The following is a 21,621-nucleotide window of genomic DNA, read 5'->3' on the forward strand; positions in this document are numbered from 1 at the left end:
AAGAGACACAGACAATAGCTTATTTTGTGAGAAAAAATAACTTGCTATTACATACCCAGTTTTATATATATAGTTGTAAACACATTTTCTCTTACACTATATCTGATATAATAGAGTACCTTTAAATTGTGTATATTTTTAATTATATAATTACATGACTATAAATGATCCATGTCCTTTAGTTTAGGATGTAGTTTTTTCATTGTGATGAGGCAATATGGTAAATGAGCATGAGTTTTACACAATCTACTTAGATGGGTACCTATGAATGTGAGTCCAGACAGGACATTATCCTGGCTTAAGTGCACTCACATCCTTTGGGTTAGGAAATGATTACAGTAACATCTAATAAAGCTAATGAAATTATACAATGTTTGGTACAGAGATTTAGGAGCTGAGGCTGTCACAGTCCACTCAACTCCAGTGATCTTGTCCTGATGATCATAATCCCAGTGCCAATCACTAAATAGGCTAACAGAGCTTTCAGAACCTAAAGGGGGGTCATGTATACTAACACAGAAAGAAAGAAGCTTTAAACATAGATCCATCTTTCAATATTCTTAACTCACATGCTAAGAGCCTCCCAGGAAATCTTTCAAATTTATGTCTTGGCAGAAGACAGTGTACGGAAGCAACAGGAGGAACTCAGGCCAGCACGTCTGAGCAAAGGTTTAGAGGGTTCATGGAAAAACAGTAACAGGATTCTTGAGCTTTAGCTAGGAGCCACCAGATGCAATAAAAATAACTTCAGAGATAAAATGTTAGAGCCATATTTTCCCATATGTGTAGTTAATCTGAAAAGCCAGAAGAACCCAAGCCTTTGAATGATTCATCCTTTTATATTTTAAAACCACCTTTGGAGGCCTGTGCTGAACAGTGTAGCAGAACAGTTCATTCTAGAGTTCTTGTTTCTTTCTTTAAACACAAGGGTGGGGACAAAAACAGCTCTGTTTGGCTCAACACATACAGCACACAGTATGAACCAGCACCTGCCATCCGAGCTGTGGACCCTCCCTTCCGGGGGTAGAGCCTGATGGGGAGGGTCAGGGCCAGGGCAGTCACTACTGAGCAGCAAAGAGATAGCTCTCATGCCAGCCAACAGCTCACCTTGCAGTACTTCCATAGGGAGGACAGTCCAGGCATTTTCCAGGTAGGAAATGTAAATATAGCGAGCTGTATTGCAGGCCAGGCCAATGTACAAAACCCTAGGAAAAGAAAAAAAATGCAGGAAAATAAGTTGAGGCGCCAGTATGAAACACAGATCATAAATATTATTTATACTTCCACCCTCCAAATCATTCCTGATTAAACAGATATGTTCCAAACTTAGAAACAGGAAAGCTTGAGGACAAACCTAACCACCAGTGTAGGAAGGAGACCATCCCCTACCGTATCAGCCCACTGCCTTCCCCAAATGCTTAATGTAAAAGCCAGCATCGCCCTTCCTGAAACTTCATTAGGGGCAGAACTGATGCTTTTACAGATAGTCTGGGCACACGGCCAGCTATAATGATGTCGCTGACTTCCTTCCAGGTGGCTGCAGCCTAAATATGCCTGGGACTGTAGCCACTTCACAAAGATGGGTGGAGAGGCTAAGGTGGATGGGGGGGGTATAAAAATGGGAACCTTAGCCTCAATTATATATGCAGGTCACCAGTTTCATGAGATTCACATCATTGAAATCCAACCACAAATGATGAACAATAAATCAAATGTTTTCTCAGTAGCCCAACTGATTCATGCTCATTATTTCTAAAATTACATATGATATCACATTCTTACAAAACAGATAAATATACAGCAACCTCTAATATCACTGCCACCAAACATGTAAGGACAAACCAAAGTAAAAATAGACCAAAGCAGTGCAGCAGCAAGCTTGGACCCGATGGTGGCTGCTTCTCAGCGCACACTGGTGACAAGAAGCTCCTCCCCTCCCCTTCTCCTCTCATTTTCTGCTAACTTTCTTAACTTCAAAGCTTTTATTGCCTTTCCTTTACTTTCATGTGATAGATGGGGAAGGGAGATGGAGAGAGAAGGAGGGCATGGGGGAGTGTGTCCAGGTTCCCTCAGAATCCAGAAGAGGGGCCTGGACCTGGAGCTACAGGCTGTTGGAAGCCGTTTGATTTGATTGCTGGAAACCAAACATGGTCCTCTACAAGCACAGGAAGTGCTCTTAACCACTGAGCATCTCTCCAGCCCCACTTTTCATGTTTTCTAAATCTAAGAGGATGAAAACCAGAAAGTGAAAGAATACCCACACGACAACGAGAGTGGCTGTCCTCATCTTGCTCAACCGTGTTTTTACATTTTTCTAAACACTGTTCTTTTCCTTCCAACTCTGCTCGAGTCCCTGACTGGAAGTGATCGTAAATATGGAACAAAAGGATGGATAAAAGACAAAAGGTGTAGGGTGGGAGGAACGGGGACACTCGACTGGAAGGAACTTAGAAGGTCCTCAAGGAAGTTCCTTTGATGGAGAGGCCTGAGTCATCTAGCTCCAAGAGTATTATATTCTTCATACTTATGTGATTAAAGGCATCTATTTCAAACCTGTTTGATGAAAATTATTTTTACTAAACTTGCTACTAGTCTATCAGTTTCTCTCTGTTACAAAAATTACACAAAAAATTAAGATGCAAACCCCACTCTAGAAACACAAAACACATTTACACAAGGCCTTTTGACTTCATTTTTAAGTATGGAAACAGCCTCATGCATGGCCTCCACTTGCCCTAATTTAGGGATTAGGATTAGGGGCCATGAAGCAGACAGTTTCGGCTTCTGAGCCACAGTCTACTGTCATTCATTTGTAGTGGAGTGGTGGCAGCCACAAGTGATATACAACATTCCAGTGAGAACCACCAGAATAACATTATTCTTCTTGGGCATTGTTTTCAACCATTTTCAAAATGTAGCAATTATTCTTAGCTCATAGGATATATAAAAAATGGGACGTAGGACAGTTTGGCCCTTGAGCTACAACCTTGACTGCTGGCCTAGCCTAGTAATTTGCTAACCTTAGCTATATCAAATTTCTTCTGATAACTTCAAAACAGAGATGTCAAGACCCATCTCAATAAAGAGCGCTCTGGCTAAAACCCAGGCGTGGTGCTTTAGAAACTTCCAAGACTGAGTCAGGGTGGAGAACTGCGGGCATGCTCATCACAAGCTGTCTCCAGGAATATCTCCCATAAGCTTATAATTGATAATCCATCTTTCTAACATTCACATTGCCCACCTTCAACCATGTTTTGAAACATGAAACTTTCATTTGACTCAGGACACAGTCTAAAGCTCTTGGCCTATGTCAAGCAGCCCAGATTAAAGGGTATGCTATACTGTGGCCTCCAGGTTCTCCACGGGTGGAACTCAGTCTCTAGAGTTACTGCTGTGTAGCTTCAGGGACGCTTAGGTTTTCACTGCAACCAACAAGCTGAACCACTATGAATTTAATTTGGCCTTTACTTCATCCCTGTGGTTCTAAAGCCATAACAGATATTCTGTTGGATCAAAAAAGGAGCCCATAAAATGAAGAAAAACAATAATAGCCAGAACAAGCTACTCTATTCTGTCTCTCCAAAACAGGGTCTTCACATGTCAAATAGCTGAATAACATTATATCCACAAGTTTGTGAAAAAGTCACAACACAATTAATCGCCCAAATAAATACTTGATGAATGGTGACATTGCCATCATTTTTAAAAGTGTCCAAGGAATTTTTTTGGTCTCTGACAAAAACACTATCCCAGGATTCCCAAGGGGGCCTGTTAGGTTTTGGATTTCAAATGCCACCCAAAATCTACCTGTGGCAGTTTTGGTCCCCATTTGGTGGCACTGTTGGGAAGCAGAGGAAACTTTAAGAGATGAGTGTAGGTCATGGCTGGTGGCATTGTCTTGGGAGAGTGTGGGGCTTGGCTGGTGGAGGTGGGCTACTGGTGGCAGGTCCTTGAAGGTTGTCCCTGGCCCTGCTTCCAGTCCCATTCTCTGATTCTCAGTTCACTGAGATATGAACAAGCCACAGCATAAACCTCCTGCCGCACTGACAAGTCACTCCATCCACACTTCCCCTGCCATGATGAACTGTACCTCTCAAACTCTAAGAGTCAAAATAAACCCCTCCTTCCCTTAAGATGCTATTGTGAGGTGTTTTGTCATATCAATGAGAAAACTAATACAGAAGACTTGAAGGCAGTTCTGCCACTTTCCTTGTTCCCTGTTTCTTGGCCACCATGAGGTTACAAGCTTTTCTTCACCATACATTTCCCACCACAAGCCCAAAGCAACAAGGTCAAGTGAACACGGAGTGAAATCATAGCCCAAACATACCTTACCTCCTTTCAAATTTTGTCTCTAGTATTTTGTTACAGCAATGAAAAGCTGACTAACACTGAACCTTGTTGTGGGGTATTTGATCACGCTGTGAACCCTGAGGTTGCATTATTTAAATAAAATCAACCATAGTTCAAGAGGCAGAGCAAGTAACTAGTTGACTGGAAGTAACCATAGAGAGAGCAGAAGTCAGGAGGTTGGAAAGAGAGACACAGGAAGTATAAGGGAAGGACATCCGGTTGGAGGAATTTTTGTTTCAGATAGCTTTCTAAGATGATGGTGGAGGAAGGTCAGCCAGCTGCTTTCTCTGCCTCTCTGAACTAGCAGGCTTTCACCCCAGTATCTGGCTCCTGAGTCTTTATTGATAAAATAAAAAGGTAGAAAGTTAGTTAAAACATCTGCCTCCCTATGTGGAGGTGGCTAAGGTGGTGGTGGGACCACAACAAGGTGGTGGGCTTTCCTAGGCTGCAGCTTCAACAGCAAGGCTGTGGCAGCTGCCAAGGTACAGTCAGCAGTGAAGGCAGCAATAGGAGCAATAGGATCAGGTACAGCCACTGTGCCACAGATACAAAACAGTAAAACCTGAGCATTTTTTTCCCTGACCAACCATTTTGGGGAACAATAGTTTAGGTAATACATAAAGGTTGAATTAGAAACAGAAAGAAAAGTGTTATTTGGGTCTATGAAAAGGCCTGGGCATAGACATACTTACTGACCTGGCACTAAGAGGTGTTTCAGCAAATCTGCAAATCTGCATCTCAAAGTCCTGTGTTTAGAGAAGTAAGTAGCCAAAGATACTGGACTTCTCCAACCTCAGAGGATGTGATCTGGGTTTCTGTTTCAACTTAAAATAATGGAGAGATGGCTCAATGGTTAAGAGCACAGGCTACTCTCCCAGAGGGGTTAAGAGCACAGGCTACTCTCACAGAGGACTCAAGTTCAACTCCTAGTATCCATGACAAGCAACACAAAATACCTGACACTCTAGCTCTGGCCAAACTGACACACTCTTCTGGCCACCACAAAAACCCACAGATCCATGACAGATACACACACACACATACACACACACACACACACACACACACACACACACATAAACCTAAACAAAAATAATAAAAATAAAATTAAAAAATAACATAATTCTAGCTGAGGTAATATATATGTATACACACACACAAATATATATATATATATATATATATTGGTTTTTTTAAGACATGGCTTCTCTGTAACTTTGGAAGCTGTCCTGGAACTCACTCTGTAGACCAGGCTGTCTTTGAACTCACAGAGATCCACCTGCCTCTGCCTCCCGAGTACTGGGATTAAAGGCATGCACCACCACTGCCCGGCTGATACTATAGGATATTACTCCTATATTTCTAATCTATTGGTAGTCTGTATGTTGAGTGTAAATAAACCACATAGTTGCCTAAACAGTTGAAAAGTTCATAATCATTTTCTTTCTGGTAAAATGATAGTTTGTGGAGACAGACTTAAGGAAACTGCTTGTATGCTTCAAGAGTCACATCATCAGAAAGCATATGGAATGTAATGGGGACATTCACATCAAAATAATATTCTATTAGAAAACATTTTCCACTCAGCCTGCCTAGCACAACACTATGTCCTCCAGTCCAAATACATGCCAAAGGGACAACTGGTCTACCATCTCACCCATCTCCATGTCCTGATATTTCTCCTTTAGATCACACTCAGTTCTATCTCATGTTAGAGTCATTCCTTTTGTACATAATCACACAGCACCATGTGACTCTCTGCACAACACTTAGCTTAGTCGTAACCATACACTATAGGCTGAGCATATTCTCCATGGAAGGTGAGGTCTCTGACATTATGATCACTCATTTTTATCCTCATTGCCTGATCTAATGGTATTCAATAAATATTTATAAACTGGTGGGAATTGTGAATAGCTTAAATCAAATACCAATTGATAAATATTTAATAAACACATTTTGTGCAACATACTAGGGATACAATGGCAAATGTGACAGAAATACTCATTATGCATATATTGTGTTTATAAGTGTATGCATGTTTTCAGATAACTGGTTAAGGTATAGGAATAAGTGAAGAGTTTGTGGAGAAATAAACTAACTTCTTAGAAATAAGAAGGTTAAAAAAGATGTCCATATTTGGCAGCATTTTTGACAATGTTCATGACTAAGTTTGAAGATAAACATTGTCATTTGCGAACACATAAACAGTTCAACACATAGAGGCAAGAAGTGGCTGGGGCCACCCTGAAGCACTGTGCAATGAGAGCCAGCACGTGTACTGAAGCAGATAGCAAGGTTTTTCTCAACACAGGCCTGTCCCACTAGAAGACAGGATTGTTAACATGTAAGCCACAGAGCTCAAAAAGCCTGTGGCATTCCCATAGCACAGCTGAAGGAATAACCCAGAATTCCTGGAGGTCACCAGGAAGGGGCTACTGACCCATCCTTGGAGGATGGAGCATTAGAACCATACTGCATCTGAAGGGAAGATAAGGGAGAAACACTGTGTGTAGGTGTGCATGTGTGTGCATGTGTGTGTGTGTGTATGTACTGTGCAGCTGCCACTAAAGGTGACAGTAAGTCTGAGGTCTCTGCTGGACTAAAGCTCTTCTGTGATATTGTAAGATCCTCCTCTTAGATGACTAAGAAACCGATAGGACAAAAACAACCACCACAAGCAAGATCACTGTAGTGCCAGTCCCTGACCATTACATCTCTTTATTTTTCTTTTATCCATCTCTATATATATCCAGGAAGAAAATGTTCAAAACTGAATAGGACTGTTACTAATGGGATCCATCACTTCTGCTTTGTTGTTATATTTTCCAACTAGGTAAAAGTCCAGGGAACACACACACACACAATTTTATTTGTTTTTTTTTTTCCGGATAAGACTGAGGTAATCACATGGTATATGCTATAGTTACCAGAGCATAATCACTAGTATTTGATACATTTGTTAATTAGGAAAAGGCATCAAAAGTTTAGTTGACTCTAGGCAACATTTGATGAAGCTGAAAAAGTTAACTAAAATTCAAGCGAAAGCAGAATGGTGAACAACTCCCAAGTGGTCTCAATGCTGCTCTTCTACTTGTGGGTTTTGGCTGGATATGGCAAGAATGGGAGCTATTAAAGGCACATCTGAAGAGACCACTTACAGAACAAATAGTCAGCAATTAAAGACCCAGAAAATAAAGTGGAAAGCCCAAAGTAAGGTGATTTGCAAAAAGTAGCTGAGGGAACTGGAGAAGCAAAGCAGCGAGGACACTCAGGCAGGTGGGTCCCCTTCTTTGGGAAGAGGGAGTGCACAGCAGATGAGGGTGCAATCAGTGCAGTATTGACTTCTTGACCCTGGGGGTGCCTGGGACCTCCAGCATCTGTCTGGGTCAGCCTGTCCCCTGAGAACTGGTAGAATGGAGAACGTGGGTTCTGATGACATCACTTGAGACCTGCTTAAAACCACACCTAAGGCCATTGGCTGGGCTTTTCAGTTATACAGTACATCCCCCACTTTGCTTAAATCTCTCTGAGTAAGGCTTTCTGTCATTTCAAATGAGAGTCCCATGTGACACAAAATCATAGCAAGCTAACAAGCTCTGCATCACTACAGATGGCCAAACCGATGCTAGGAAATGATATACTAGGGACTCAAAACTATGGTAGGATGCAGCCAGGCCTGCAGGACTACCCCAGGACTACTCCCAGAACGTATCACAGAGCACTTAAATAGATTAAGCAATAGACAGCTATTGTTTTAGAATTCTTGAGGCTTGGAGTTTAAGAAGAGGGTGTTGATTTCTTCAAATGCCTTCCATTTTGACCTGTTGGTGGCTGTCTTGTCCTATGTCATTGTGAAGTATGTCTTCCCTCTGTGCTTGTCTGTGTCCTGATCACTTCTCATAAGAACATCAGTCATGATGGATTAGAGCCCATATGAATGACTTCATGTTAACTTAACCATTCCTTTCAAAATGCTCATTCTACATACAGTCACTGAAGTCCTGCAGGTTAGCACTTCAGCATAGGAATTTTCAGTGGACACAAAACAGACTAGCAAAATGCCTCCTCCCATGTCAGACATTTACAACTAAAATATGAAGAGACTCTGGCCAGATTGATTGTGGTGAGAATATGGTTCTGGCAAGCCTTGACCTTCTCCCCCATTCCCCCTGCTTTGCTAAAAACCATTAGATTACATTCCTAAAGCTAGGCACCAAGGTCTGTTCCCCTTTTGTCCACTTCCTCCTCCTAAGGTTAACTACCAAGGTCCAGCTACCAAAATACAGAAGTCTAACAATCAAAAGTCCCACTTGGCTCACCTAATTAGCATGCTCAATTAAAATTAAACTCCTCATCCTAACACGGGGTTACCCTTTTACCTTCATAAACTGCCGTTTTCCTATGTGCCTTGTCTCTCTCCTCTCTATCCAGAGGAAGTCCTTTGTCCCTCCAGAACAAACCTCACCCCCCCCCTTTCTTGTTCCCTTCCCTTTCTCCCTTGTCCTCTATCCCCTGCCTCTGTCTCTTATTTCCTAACCTCTGTCCCTCTGGGGCAAGTACATCGGTTTTGTGCTAAGAACTTGGCATTGGGTGTCCTGAGGGTACACATTTCCTTACAAAACATGCAGAAAAACTTCACAGAAAAGTCTCTGCAGACCAGCCATAGTTGATGACACAGTGCTGGTGTCCCGGACTAGACAGCTAGGCTGAAACTCTGTCTGTGAGAAGGACTGTTAGCCTAAACCAGATATGTTTACTCATTTACTTTATCCGGGGGGGCTGGGGTTTACTTTTCCACTGATTGATATGAAATGAAAGGCTTCTAAGAACAGTACTAATTAACACACTTTGCCAGCACAGTGGGGCACATGAATATATTCATGGTTCGGGCATACTTGAAGAGGCCGTTTCTACGAGGCCACCTTTAACAAGTCAAATAGCCTGTAAAGAATTAGTGTAGGAGAGGGGGTGAAGAGGAAGAGAGTTGGTCATGGGGGAACAGGAAGTTGAGTGGGTGGGGGTAGAATAGGGGGAAGAGGGAATCATAGGATAGAAGACAGATCAGGCACCAGAGTGACCTCGAGTGATCTAAAGGGATAACACCAACTGGCAAGCTAAGCAATAGTGGAGAAACGACCTCGAATGCCCATTCCTGATAATGAACTTGATGTCTATAACCATCCAGGAGCCTTCATCCTGTGACTGATGGAAGCAGAGGCAAACACACAATTAATCACTGAACTGAACCCAAGGAACCCAGTGATAGAGAGAGAGGAGTGATGAGCAAATTGGCAAAGATTGGGCTGGCAAAACCAGCAGAGACAGCTGATCTGAACAGGGGAGAGCTCTTGGACCCCAGACCGACAGTGGGGAGGCCAGCATGGGACTGATCTGGACCCCCCAAATGTGAGTGTCAGCGAGAAGGCCTGGGCAACCTATGGGGCCCTGAGCTGTGGATCAGTGTCTATCCCTGGAATACAAACAGTCATCGTGTGCCTATAGCACAAAGAGGGATGCTCTCTCAGCCTGGACTCTTAGGGGAGTACCTGGACCCTACCCAGAGTGAAATGACAGACTCTAGAAATCCCCTATGTGGAAGGATTTGGCAATAGGGTGGGAGGGTGGAGGGAAGGGGAGTGTGGGAGGAGGGGAGGGAGAGGGAACTGGGATTGACATGTAAAACAAGCTATTTAAAATTAAAATAAAAAAATATGCAAAAAAAAAAAAAGAATTAGTGTAGGGCTAGAGGAATCTCCCAGTTGCTACAGGTGCCTGCTTCCATAACAACAGATGTTCAACCCCAGACCCCACAAGGTGGGAGTAGAGAACTGACTCTGACCTCCAAGTGTGTGCTTAGGCACCCTTCCCCCTCACCACACACACACACACACACACACACACACACACACACACAACAACAGATGTTCAACCTCAGACCCCACATAGTGGGAGGAGAGAACTGACTCTGTTAAATTGTCCTCTGACCTCCACGTGTGTGCTTAGGCGCCCCTTCCCCCTCACCACACACACACACACACACACACACACACACACACACACACACACACACACGTGGAACAGAGAAAAGAAAGAGTGTAAGCTAGCAGTAAGTAGAATGCAAGAATATCTACACCATGACAATTCTGCCTGACTCCTTACATGGAGAGGTACATAGGACTTTGGGTCTCAAATTCCACTGAAGTCAGCTAGCTTTGGAGAAAGTTAACAGGTCCCCAGCACTGCTACAATAAGTCACACACCCACATCCCCACCACTGGCTAGACGAACAGATAAGTTTGCCTGAATGGCTCTCTGCATAGTTATTATTTACCAGCAAAAACTACTTACATCCGAGCAGCATGGAAAATGAAGAATAAGCGCAGCCAGGGAGAGGTCTGGTGTGATCTTCCAAAATCAAAGTATAAAGTTAGACCCAGTGTGAACTAAGAGAAACGCAGTGTCTACTCCAGCAACCCATTTCACAGATGGACAAAGAGAGGGTTCAGGGGAGTCCTGTCACAAAGTCAAGACTGGACTTAATATTTACGTGCAGTTTGCTACTGCCAAGTGGGCCCCTGAACAAAAGACTGGCATGTTAATGTGTTTTCTCAGGACACAGCTGTGCATTTAGATTAAGGAAGCTGGGTGAGTATTTGTGTTGGCTTTGGAAAATGGTTGACATTTTAAACTTTCACAAATGATTGAGAAGACCAGGTAGGAGGAAAGCAGAAAAGCAAATGCCACCCAGCAGTGGTCCAGTGTTCTGGATCATCAGTGCAAGCTTACCCAGAAGCAAACAGTGTTTGAGAGGAAATGAGCCCAGAGGCCATCTCTACTGAGGAAACTGCAGACATCACAGGCATCCAAGAGGCACCATGGGGGGGGGAGGGGTAGATGGGTAAGGGTCCCCTGCTACCTAAGGGCCAAGAGGAGGCTGCCTGCAGCTGACTGACTTTGAGAGACAGTGCTCAGAAGTCTACTGCTGAGCTGTGTAAGGAACAGGAACCAGGGAAAGGCTCCATGCACTTCAGTCAACATGGGGGGAGAAGACGGAAGGTAGGGACAGGCCACAGAGAGCCTAGCAGAGCACCCAGACTGCTGTTAGGTCTAATCCTGTGTCATCAACCTTTAGGGAAGCCTCTCCCCCCTCTCTCTCACATACACACACACACACCTCTCCACCTTAAAAATCTCATTTCATAAATATGTTATAATGTCCTACCTACATTTGAAACAGATTACTAACAAAATCTCATATAGTCCAAGAATAATGGAATTAATAATAGCAATAACTTAGTAAGAAAATAGTCATAGTATCTATCAGTAATTTCAATAAACATAATGAAAACATGATGCCACCTATTATGGTTACACTGTATAAATGACCAGAGGACTCAGGCTGAGGTTTCATTCTCCTCCCCCGCCCCCCAAAAAGGAGATTTGAGATAAATCTGGTTTTTGCTTGTATTTTAGGCTTGCAAGGTAAGTCTGCCAAACCAATGAACTTGTCACCAAGAATGCAAACAAATGCAGAAGAATAAAAGTTTGTCACTGCTAGACTCATTCCACGGCCACCTCACCATGCTGAGCCATGCGTTCCTTTACAGTGTCCCCTAACTGTGAGAGTGTTTGGAAATCCAGCTCTCTGTCCCAGTCCAGGCTCTCCGTCCTGACTGTTTAGAAGCATAGATAAGTTTGCTCAGGCTGCCATAAGAAGGTAGCTGAGTGGCTTAAAGGGCAGGCATTCACTTCTCAGTTCCGGGGCCTGGAGACCCATGGTTGTGTTTGGTGACAACTCTCTTACTAGCTGGGAGGTGGCTGCCATGCCTATTTATAGTCTCCTTACATTCCAGGGAGTGTGGCAGAGAAAGAATGGGGCAGGAGGAAGAGATAGGGAGGGGAAGAGAAGGGGGGAAAATGGGCAGAAATGTAAGAGGATGAGGAGGGGAGGAAGGTGGACAGAGAGGGAGGGAGCCAACAAATGTGGGAAACGAGCTCAAGATCCCTCGTACCATATCTGATAAGCATTAATCCCACACTCTCATGACCTCACCTAAGCCTAATAACCTGGCAGAGGTCGTCTCCAGACACCATCCCATTGATAGATCGAGTGTCAGCAGGTAAGCTCAGGAGAGGACACACTCTAGCCCACAGCAGCACAGCTCTGCATCAGGAAGGTGCTTGAGAACTGAAGTTGTTCCTGACATTGCCCAGTCCAGGAAGAAAAGAAGGTGACTTAGAGGTAAGCATGGGTTACGTAAAAGAACAAATTTCCGCCATGCTAACTTGTAAGTTGAGAGCTGCCGATGGGGCTTTGACATCTGGTGGTTTTCGGGCATGTGCCACCAGCAGTCCACCAGTCACACATACCCAGGGTCACTAGAATGCCTCAACGCCAAGTCATAAAGCCACAGACTTACTGAGAGTGTTATGAGGTTTCTTCACAACTTTTTTTTTATAATTTAACTGTGAAGTTCCTCGACATAGGTAAGAAGGTAATATCACAATGTCAAAGACTGGAGACACACACATATAGTACATCTATTGGCTACAAGTTGCGCCACCATGGGCATTTAACCCTTACAATTCTTGTCTTAAAATGAACATCTAACTCAAGGGACTTTTGGGATTAAGTAAGAGCAAGCTGGTGATGCATTTAGCACATGTTTCTGCAAAGCACTTTACATGTAATAAGCACACAGATGGTTAGTATAAGCACCATTATTGTTATGGTCTATGCTATAAGTTGTATTTTATTGCAATGAGAGATTCCTACTATATTTTTATATTTTACTTATGTTTTGGATTATAAGACAATTCAAAAATCTTGACGCTGTTAAAAGCAAAACAAAAAACTTTCAAATAAATTAAGAGAACATGAAGTATCAACTTGTAGTTCACTAAAAAAAGAAAAATTCATAATTTTTTTGAAATCCAAAGAATGCAGTAAAATGAACCTTGATAAAAGTGTGACAACATAAGTACTTAAAACTATCAACCAAGTAATTGTTTTCTAAAAAATCAAGAAAAGGAGCTGGAGAGATGGCCACATGAGCATGAGTTCAGATCCCCAGCACCCACGTAAAAGCCGAGAATCATCTTTGTGCATGTGTAATCCTGGAGCACAGGCCTAGGTAGAGATGAGAGAAAACTTGACACTCACTGGCCAGTCATTCAACCAATCAGTGAGCACTGGGATCAGTGAGAGACCCTGACTCAAAACATAAGGTGGAGAGTCAACTCCTGGTCCCCAAATGTGCACACACACACACATACACACACACACACACGCATGCCAAGACACATAGACATCTATACTAACATGTACATATATACTGTCCCCCCATAAACATTTTTTAAAAGAAAGAAAAGTCAGTTTGTCACCACCTGCTCAAATTCAACTCCCTTTGGAAGAGCATTTATCTCTGTTATTGAGACACTCAGACCTTGCAGGACTCCAGGCCGCTTTGCTAACTTCCTGCTCTTTACCACTCTCAAAACCATTCATACTCCTGGATTTTCTTCTGTCCCTCAAATCTTCATGTGCAGAACTCTGTTCAATTGTTATTTCTTTGGAGAAAGCTCCCCACCTACCATAATAAAACTACTCCCCTGCCTTTGCTTCACACTGCTTTATTTTGCTTTATGTCATACATCATCAGATTAAAATAATGTTTACTCTTTATTGCCCACCTTAAGAGAACATTAGTCCCAGGAAGCCTGTTTGTCTGTCTCATTACACACTGCACACATGCCTACAGCTAAGAAAGTGCCTTACAGAGACTGTGTGTTTAATAAATATTTGCTCAAGTGAACTTATAACAATAACGATACTGTTTCACTTTGCTAGCTGAGCCTTAGCAAATGTTATGCATTATCTTACTGGCTCTTAAAATGCAATAAAGATAGGTACATGCCCCAGTTTCATCAACAAAGAACTTGAAACTTCACAAAACTAAGAAAAGTAGAAGCAAATGTGAAGTCTGCCATAGTACCTGATGACCTAGGACTTAGGGGTGGCAGCTGGAGTCAAGCTAAAGCTGATTTGTTTCACTCTTTCTCGGTCTCCTAAATGGAATGAAATGCCTGGTCATGGTGGCAACCCAGGATTGTGGCCCAGCATGCTACCATTGAGTACTCCCAACCTCCACAGGCAACCACAACACACAGTAGCATGATCCAAAGACCTGAAACCCAGGGGAATGTAATTGTATGCTCATCTTCCATTGATAATGCCAGAGCTTCATTCTCTATGTTCCTTCCAAAGAAAAGCAAAGATCTACTTACTGTTACCTTTTATAAACTCTTGAAAGCATGTTTTCTATAGAAAGACACCAAAGAATAGCTCTTAACATCTCAGAAATTAGAGTGGATTTTTTTTCCTCTTTAAGTTAGAAAGGCTTTAGAGAGAAGAGCTACAAAATAATCTTCTAGGGAATTTCTTCTCTTCCAAGTTACATAATTTCAACTCACTAAATATTTCCATAGATGTGTGAAAATATAATTAGCTAAATGACAGACTTTGGTTTGTCTAATAAAGAAGGCAGTAAATTGACACTGAATGGATCAAGATAATCCGACAGACAATTGTATATAGTGATTAGTGAAGTAATAATGTATGGACATCAGTTAGCTTCTTCATATCCTCATTGTGAGCTTGACCCCCTCCTTCCTGCTCTTCCTCAACCCTGTGCTAGAGACCAAACCCAGGTCTTCACACATTCTAAATGGCTCCATTATATCTCCAGCCCTCCTTTATAAATAAGTACTATGATTACTACCAAAATCAGAGTTGTTGGACACAATAGAATATGAATTGTTAATTAGATGTTACAAATATGACTAGATCTCATTGGTAAACAAAAGGAAATAAAACCATAGGTTATGATAATTATATAAAGCACATTTTTAAACATTTATGCTTGTGGTATTTAGGGAAAATGATACCAATTAACATAGCAAGCATAAAAACTTCTTAATGGTTACATGATATATTTGGATGACTGCGTCTCTTTAAAAGACAGCTATCATCACTTAGACACATACATATATTTGGATCTTCAATGGTAGGACAGTTATATCAATCCACTATAAGAAGACAAGGGACTCAATATAAATACAAAAAACAAACAAAAGAAAATGCAGAGAACACTGAGCCCAAGGAATGGAAACTTAGGACGTGTTTCCCTCTTTCCTTAGAGAGGACACTGTCATACAGCATGGGTTTTCTCTGCTCCTTTTTCATGTCTTGTCAAAAAAATCCAAATCTCATAGAATGCATTCTCTCCTAATTCATTATTTTCTAAATATATTGGTATACCCATAAAGATGTTTCACTTTTAATATTTATTGTTAAACCCTTCATATGTATCAAATCACATATCATTCAGACATTTACCCATTTAATTTTGTATTTTGAGAGCCTTCTATGCTGACATATTTAGTCTATTTAACTCATACATGCAAGTCCTTCTTATGGCTTACTGTTTGGAATGTCACTTTTCTGTTTTTCACTGTAGGAAAAGTACAGTAAACATATACACATGACTATATGTTTCTTTTGCATATGTGTAAATATTCCTTTATCTTAAAATGTAATTTTTAAGTCACTAGGAATGTCACTTAAGATAGTCTGATCGATGAGTCTCCACTGTGATTGTCTTATCAGCGAGCTTGTACGGACAGTCTTCACTCTTGTCTAATGCATACCCTGTTGCCACCCTGGTGTACAGAGAACAGGGTCTAGAGCTATAGTCACAACCCTGCAGAAGTGTGACAAGCCAGTTCTGCTCTCTTTAAGCCACCGAGTGCCTCAGTCAACCCAGCTGCTGAAGATGGAAGAGAAAGCAAAGCTAACTGAAAACCCCGGGCTCATTTTCATTCTTGAAACAGTGGCCTTTTGTTCTGAGCTATGAATAGTTCAGTTCCAAGTGCACTCTTGTTAATAGGTCAGCCTGGTGGCTGGGATACATTATAAAGATTTATTTCTTTGCAGAGATGCTCTTTCAAAGGATATAAAACCAGATTACTCCCTTTCAGTTCCTAATCACAAAGTCTTCTATTTTTGAGACCCCTTACAGTTTAGTAATAATATTCCAAACTTGAAATAACTCTTAAGATGCTTTTCCTGTATGTGTGGGTATTGATTTCTTTTGAAAGCAGAATTGGAAAGGAATTGAAAAATAGAAATCGACCCCCCACAGAAATAATAATAGTTATAGTTACAATTATTCTGTATGAAAGCCGCTGTGGAGATGAATACTTACATTCACAAGGCCTTAAGAAGTAGCACTAAGGGAGCTGGGTAGATAGCTTGATTGGTAAAAGGCCTGCCTTGAGAGCATGACCTGAGTTAATTCCTCAGTTCAAAACACAACATTAGGAGTGATAACATCCCCTTCCATTTGTAATCCCAGCACTAGGGAGACAGAGGCAGGCAGATTATGTATGTCACTGGTCAGCAAGCCTAGCCTACTCGGTAGGTTCCAGGCCCATGAGAGTCTGTTTCAAAAAAACTGGACAGCAACCAAGGACCAGCAGCAGGGAATGTCCTCTGACCTACATGTGCATGTGTGCACACACACACACACATGCACGCACACATGTACACATGCGCACGCACACACAGAAATGGCACTAAAGAGAATGTAAACAATTTGCTTTGTGTTTTCTTTCCTTTTTGAGGCCTATCATGTGGACTGTACTTTCAAAAGGGGGTTTATGTTCTTCATGTACTAATTGAGCTCAGAGAGACACAAGGTAGCCAAGAGTTCTTATTTTCATCTTAAAACTCTCCCATTTGCACAGCTAACAAACAAGACCCGCTGGTGATGGACCTGTCCTTACCTGCTTCCCATTCTCACCCAACTGCTCAGATACAACAAGACAAAAGACCTGAAGTCACTAACCTTGAATTTTCTAATCAGAAAGGCTCTATTGGCTCCATTCCATGGTCCTTTTATTAACCTACTAATAACTCCCAGACCCACCCAATTGCACTAATATGTTAATACTTTATAAGTAAAAATATCCTGTTAATTTTATGTGTCTATAAGTCACACACACACACACACACACACACACACACGAGCAGAAAAGGGCAGGTAGGGCTAAATCTTAGTTTGGTCTCAGGGAACCCAACCTTATTACAGGGTGGGAGAATCCTGAATATGCTTGGGGATGGTATCTCTTTTGGAGAGAGAGAGAGAGGGTTACAGATGTGTGCTATCATTCCTAGCTTTGTATGGGTTGGGAATCTGAACTCAAGTCCTCATAATGGTATAGCAAGCACTGTAACCACTGTTCTAAGGAACACTAGCTAACAAAGGTCAGCAGAGCCTCCCACCCAAGGGCCCTTTAAATTCAACACAATGTATTATTGTTTTTTTGAAAAGAGAAATATCTCAACAAGATGGCTCTATGGGCAAGGGCTCATGCTGCCAAGTCTGGTGGATAAGAGTTCATGCTGCCAAGCCTGATGTGCCTGAGTTTGACTCTTAATGCCCACATGGTGGAAGGAAAGGACTGACTCCTTTAAGCAATTACGCTCCGCCCTCTACACATGTGCTGTGATTGTCATGTACAGTCCCTCACTATGTAAACACACATGTGCTGTGGTTGTCATGACCCCTCACTATGTAAACACACGTGTGTTGTGGTTGTCATGCACAGCCCCTCACTGTGTAAGCACACATGTACTCTGGTTGTCATGTACGGCCCTCACTGTGCAAGCACACATGTGCTATGGTTGTCATGTACAGTCCCTCACTGTGCAAGCACACATGTGCTGTGGTAGTCATGTACAGCCCCTCACTGTGTAAGCACACATGTGCTGTAGTTATCATGCACAACCCTCACTGTGTAAGCACACATGTACTCTGGTTGTCATGCATAGCCCCTCACTGTGTAAGCACACATGTACTCTGGTTGTCATGTACAACCCTCACTGTGTAAGCACACATGTACTCTGGTTGTCATGTACAGCCCTCACTGTGTAAGCACACATGTACTCTGGTTGTCATGTACAACCCTCACTGTGCAAGCACACATGTACTCTGGTTGTCATGTACGACCCTCACTGTGCAAGCACACATGTGCTGTGGTTATCATGTACAGCCCCTCACTGTGTAAGCACACATGTGCTGTGGTTGTCATGTACAACCCTCACTGTGTAAGCACACATGTACTCTGGTTGTCATGTACAACCCTCACTGTGCAAGCACACATGTGCTGTGGTTATCATGTACGACCCTCACTGTGCAAGCACACATGTGCTGTGGTTGTCATGTACAGTCCCTCACTGTGTAAGCACACATGTGCTGTGGTTGTCATGTACAACCCTCACTGTGTAAGCACACATGTGCTGTGGTTGTCATGTACGGCCCTCACTGTAGCACACATGTACTCTGGTTGTCATGTACAGCCCCTCACTGTGCAAGCACACATGTACTCTGGTTGTCATGTACAACCCTCACTGTGCAAGCACACATGTGCTATGGTTGTCATGTACAACCCTCACTGTGTAAGCACACATGTACTCTGGTTGTCATGCACAGCCCCTCACTGTAGCACACATGTGCTGTGGTTGTCATGACCCCTCACTATGTAAGCACACATGTGCTGTGGTAGTCATGTACAGCCCCTCACTGTGTAAGCACACATGTACTCTGGTTGTCATGTACAGCCCCTCACTGTGTAAGCACACATGTACTCTGGTTGTCATGTACAACCCTCACTGTGCAAGCACACATGTGCTGTGGTTGTCATGTACGACCCTCACTGTGTAAGCACACATGTACTCTGGTTGTCATGTACAGTCCCTCACTGTGTAAGCACACATGTGCTGTGGTTGTCATGACCCCTCACTATGTAAACACACGTGTGTTGTGGTTGTCATGCATAGCCCCTCACTGTGCAAGCACACATGTGCTGTAGTTATCATGTACAGCACCTCACTGTGCAAGCACACATGTACTCTGGTTGTCATGTACAGCCCCTCACTGTGTAAGCACACATGTGCTGTGGTTGTCATTCACAGCCCCTCACTGTGCAAGTAGGGAGCCTAGAACTAACAGCATTTGAGTCTACTTTTAGGGTGCAAATTGTGCAATTCATGTATTTTCCTTAGTACCGTGATGAATTGGAAATAACTTATTTGGGGGAGCAGATGGGCCAGTGGGCACTTGCTGCACACAGCTCAGTGACCTGAGTTTGATTCCTGGGACCCAAGTAAAACAGGAAGGAGACAGCTGACTCCTGAAAGTTTTCTCTACCCCAACACAAACATCATGTGAAGACACACACAGCTGCCCCCTACCTCCCCCTTCTCTGTTATCTACCTGACTCCATGCTAAATGTACATAAATGCTCCTGAAATTCCCTTGAATTCCTCTGTAATTACTGCCATCCAGCAGCTGGAGTAAACTCCAGCTCAGTCTACACAGCACACCCACACCCACAGTTACATTGTGGAATATCACTTTAACTATGTGAAGATGTGTTACATTCACTTATGCTGCCTTTGATTATTGATGTAAGGATGTGTGTTTAATTGTGAAAAGATGCATTGCATTTGTTTCACCTTACCTGCCTAAGGCACCTGATTGGTCTAATAAATTGCTTAGAAAATAAGCAGGGCTGGGGAACAGAAAGAACAAGTAGGAGGTGAAATCTAGGAGAAGAAGAATGAAGAGAATGAGGGAGAAAGAGAGGGACATGCCTTGGGCAAGAAGCCAGACAGACAGACTCGAGAAACAGTGAAAGACAGACAGAAGGAAAGAAAAGTTAAAAGCCCAGAGGCAAAAGGTGGATGAAGAGAAACAGGTTAAGCTGAAATAGCTAGCCAGAAACGAGCCTTAGCTAGGCCAAGCTTTCCTGACTAATAATAAGTCTCTGCGCCATGATGTGGGAGCTGGTCGTTTACCCAAAAAGAAAAGGCCTGGTACACAGTTAGGTAAGGAGTTGACAAAGGATGGAAGCCAAGGCAGGCTCCAAGGTCAAATCTGCAGGGCCGAAGTCTTTAAATGAGGGACCTGAACTATTTTATCTCTAAGTCTATTTCATCCTAGCATGTGAGAGTTAACTTATCTAAGTCTACTGTAAAATGGAGAAACAATAATGTTACTTACATCCACTGTTTGATTTTAAACATTGAATAGAAATTTTTGACTGATGAACCCATCTTAAGAGTTAATGACTTCACATTCCCCTTCCGGTGCTGGCACTTCACCACACTTTTCCATGGTCTTAATGACAAAGGTGACAGACAAGCAATAACAAAAGCGAGTTGTGGGGAATGGAGACTTCTAGGGTGGCAGTGTCCTTTACACAGAGGGCAAAGAACATGGTCATTTTGACTACAGTTCACCTTCCTCGGATCTTGGGAGGAAACCCCTAATCCCTGCAAAAGAACACTCATCCACTTCAGTCTCAGCACTCATGCTGACCTCACAGTGAGACTGAGGCTAGACTACAGGTTTGCCTTCTGTGTGATGATGTGAACAGTCAACTACACAGACTGCTCTGGCGAAGGAAGCAGGGCATCGCTGCACCATTGCTAAGTCACTATACTTCATTTCACTAACTAGAACACTAACGCACTTTATCGTTCGAGAGCAACTAACTTTAACTAGACTAGACTGATCTCTAAGATCATCTCATGATTTATAAAAATTACAATTTCTGGGCTGGGAGACAGTTCAGTTGAGTGCCGAGCTTGATTAGCTAGTCTAGCCTCCTGGCAAGGTCTAGGTTAATGAGAGAACCTGTCTTCCCCACAAGGTGAATGGCATCTGAGGAAGGGGATTCAAGTTGTTCTCTACATACCTGTGTATACATACCAGCAAACAAACACAGGCAATCACATGTGCATGCAACACACACACACACACACACGATATAAAGGCTATGTCAGTCACTGCTATACCAGTTCAATATAATTCCATTTTGTCTGGCAATCTACAGTCACCATAAATAGGTAGGAAAAGAAAATCTTGGTTCACCCTAGATGTCTGAGGAGGATGTAAACTGTTTTGGAAACCCTGCACACCTTGACTTGGCTGACTTCTTATTCTGCACACTATTGATGTTATATTTTTATTAGAACCAATGGGTCATACAATTATGAGAAACTTAACAAAGCATGGGCAAATAAGTGATTCAAATTTAGCTGAACTACTTGAATGTACCAGTCACTGCAATGAGAAACTGCCATGTTCCATCTAGCCTTCACAAAACATTCTCAATAGACAGGCATGAGCTCCAAGC

General features: G+C 42.6%; 1 protein-coding gene across 5 annotated transcripts in view; it reads right to left on the reverse strand.

The window, feature by feature from the left end:
* Mfsd6 (major facilitator superfamily domain containing 6) overlaps positions 1 to 21,621 on the reverse strand; it is a 64,995-nt gene that overhangs the window by 17,947 nt on the left and 25,427 nt on the right. For all 5 annotated transcript variants that reach the window (XM_005084492.4, XM_013123976.3, XM_013123977.3 and 2 more), the window contains one exon: positions 1,108 to 1,205. In XM_005084492.4, coding sequence (XP_005084549.1) covers positions 1,108 to 1,205 — 98 coding nt within the window. The remainder of the gene's footprint in view (positions 1 to 1,107; positions 1,206 to 21,621) is intronic.

Source organism: Mesocricetus auratus, unplaced genomic scaffold, assembly GCF_017639785.1.
Source record: "Mesocricetus auratus isolate SY011 unplaced genomic scaffold, BCM_Maur_2.0 Super-Scaffold_100010, whole genome shotgun sequence".
NCBI classification, from domain to species: domain Eukaryota; kingdom Metazoa; phylum Chordata; class Mammalia; order Rodentia; family Cricetidae; genus Mesocricetus; species Mesocricetus auratus.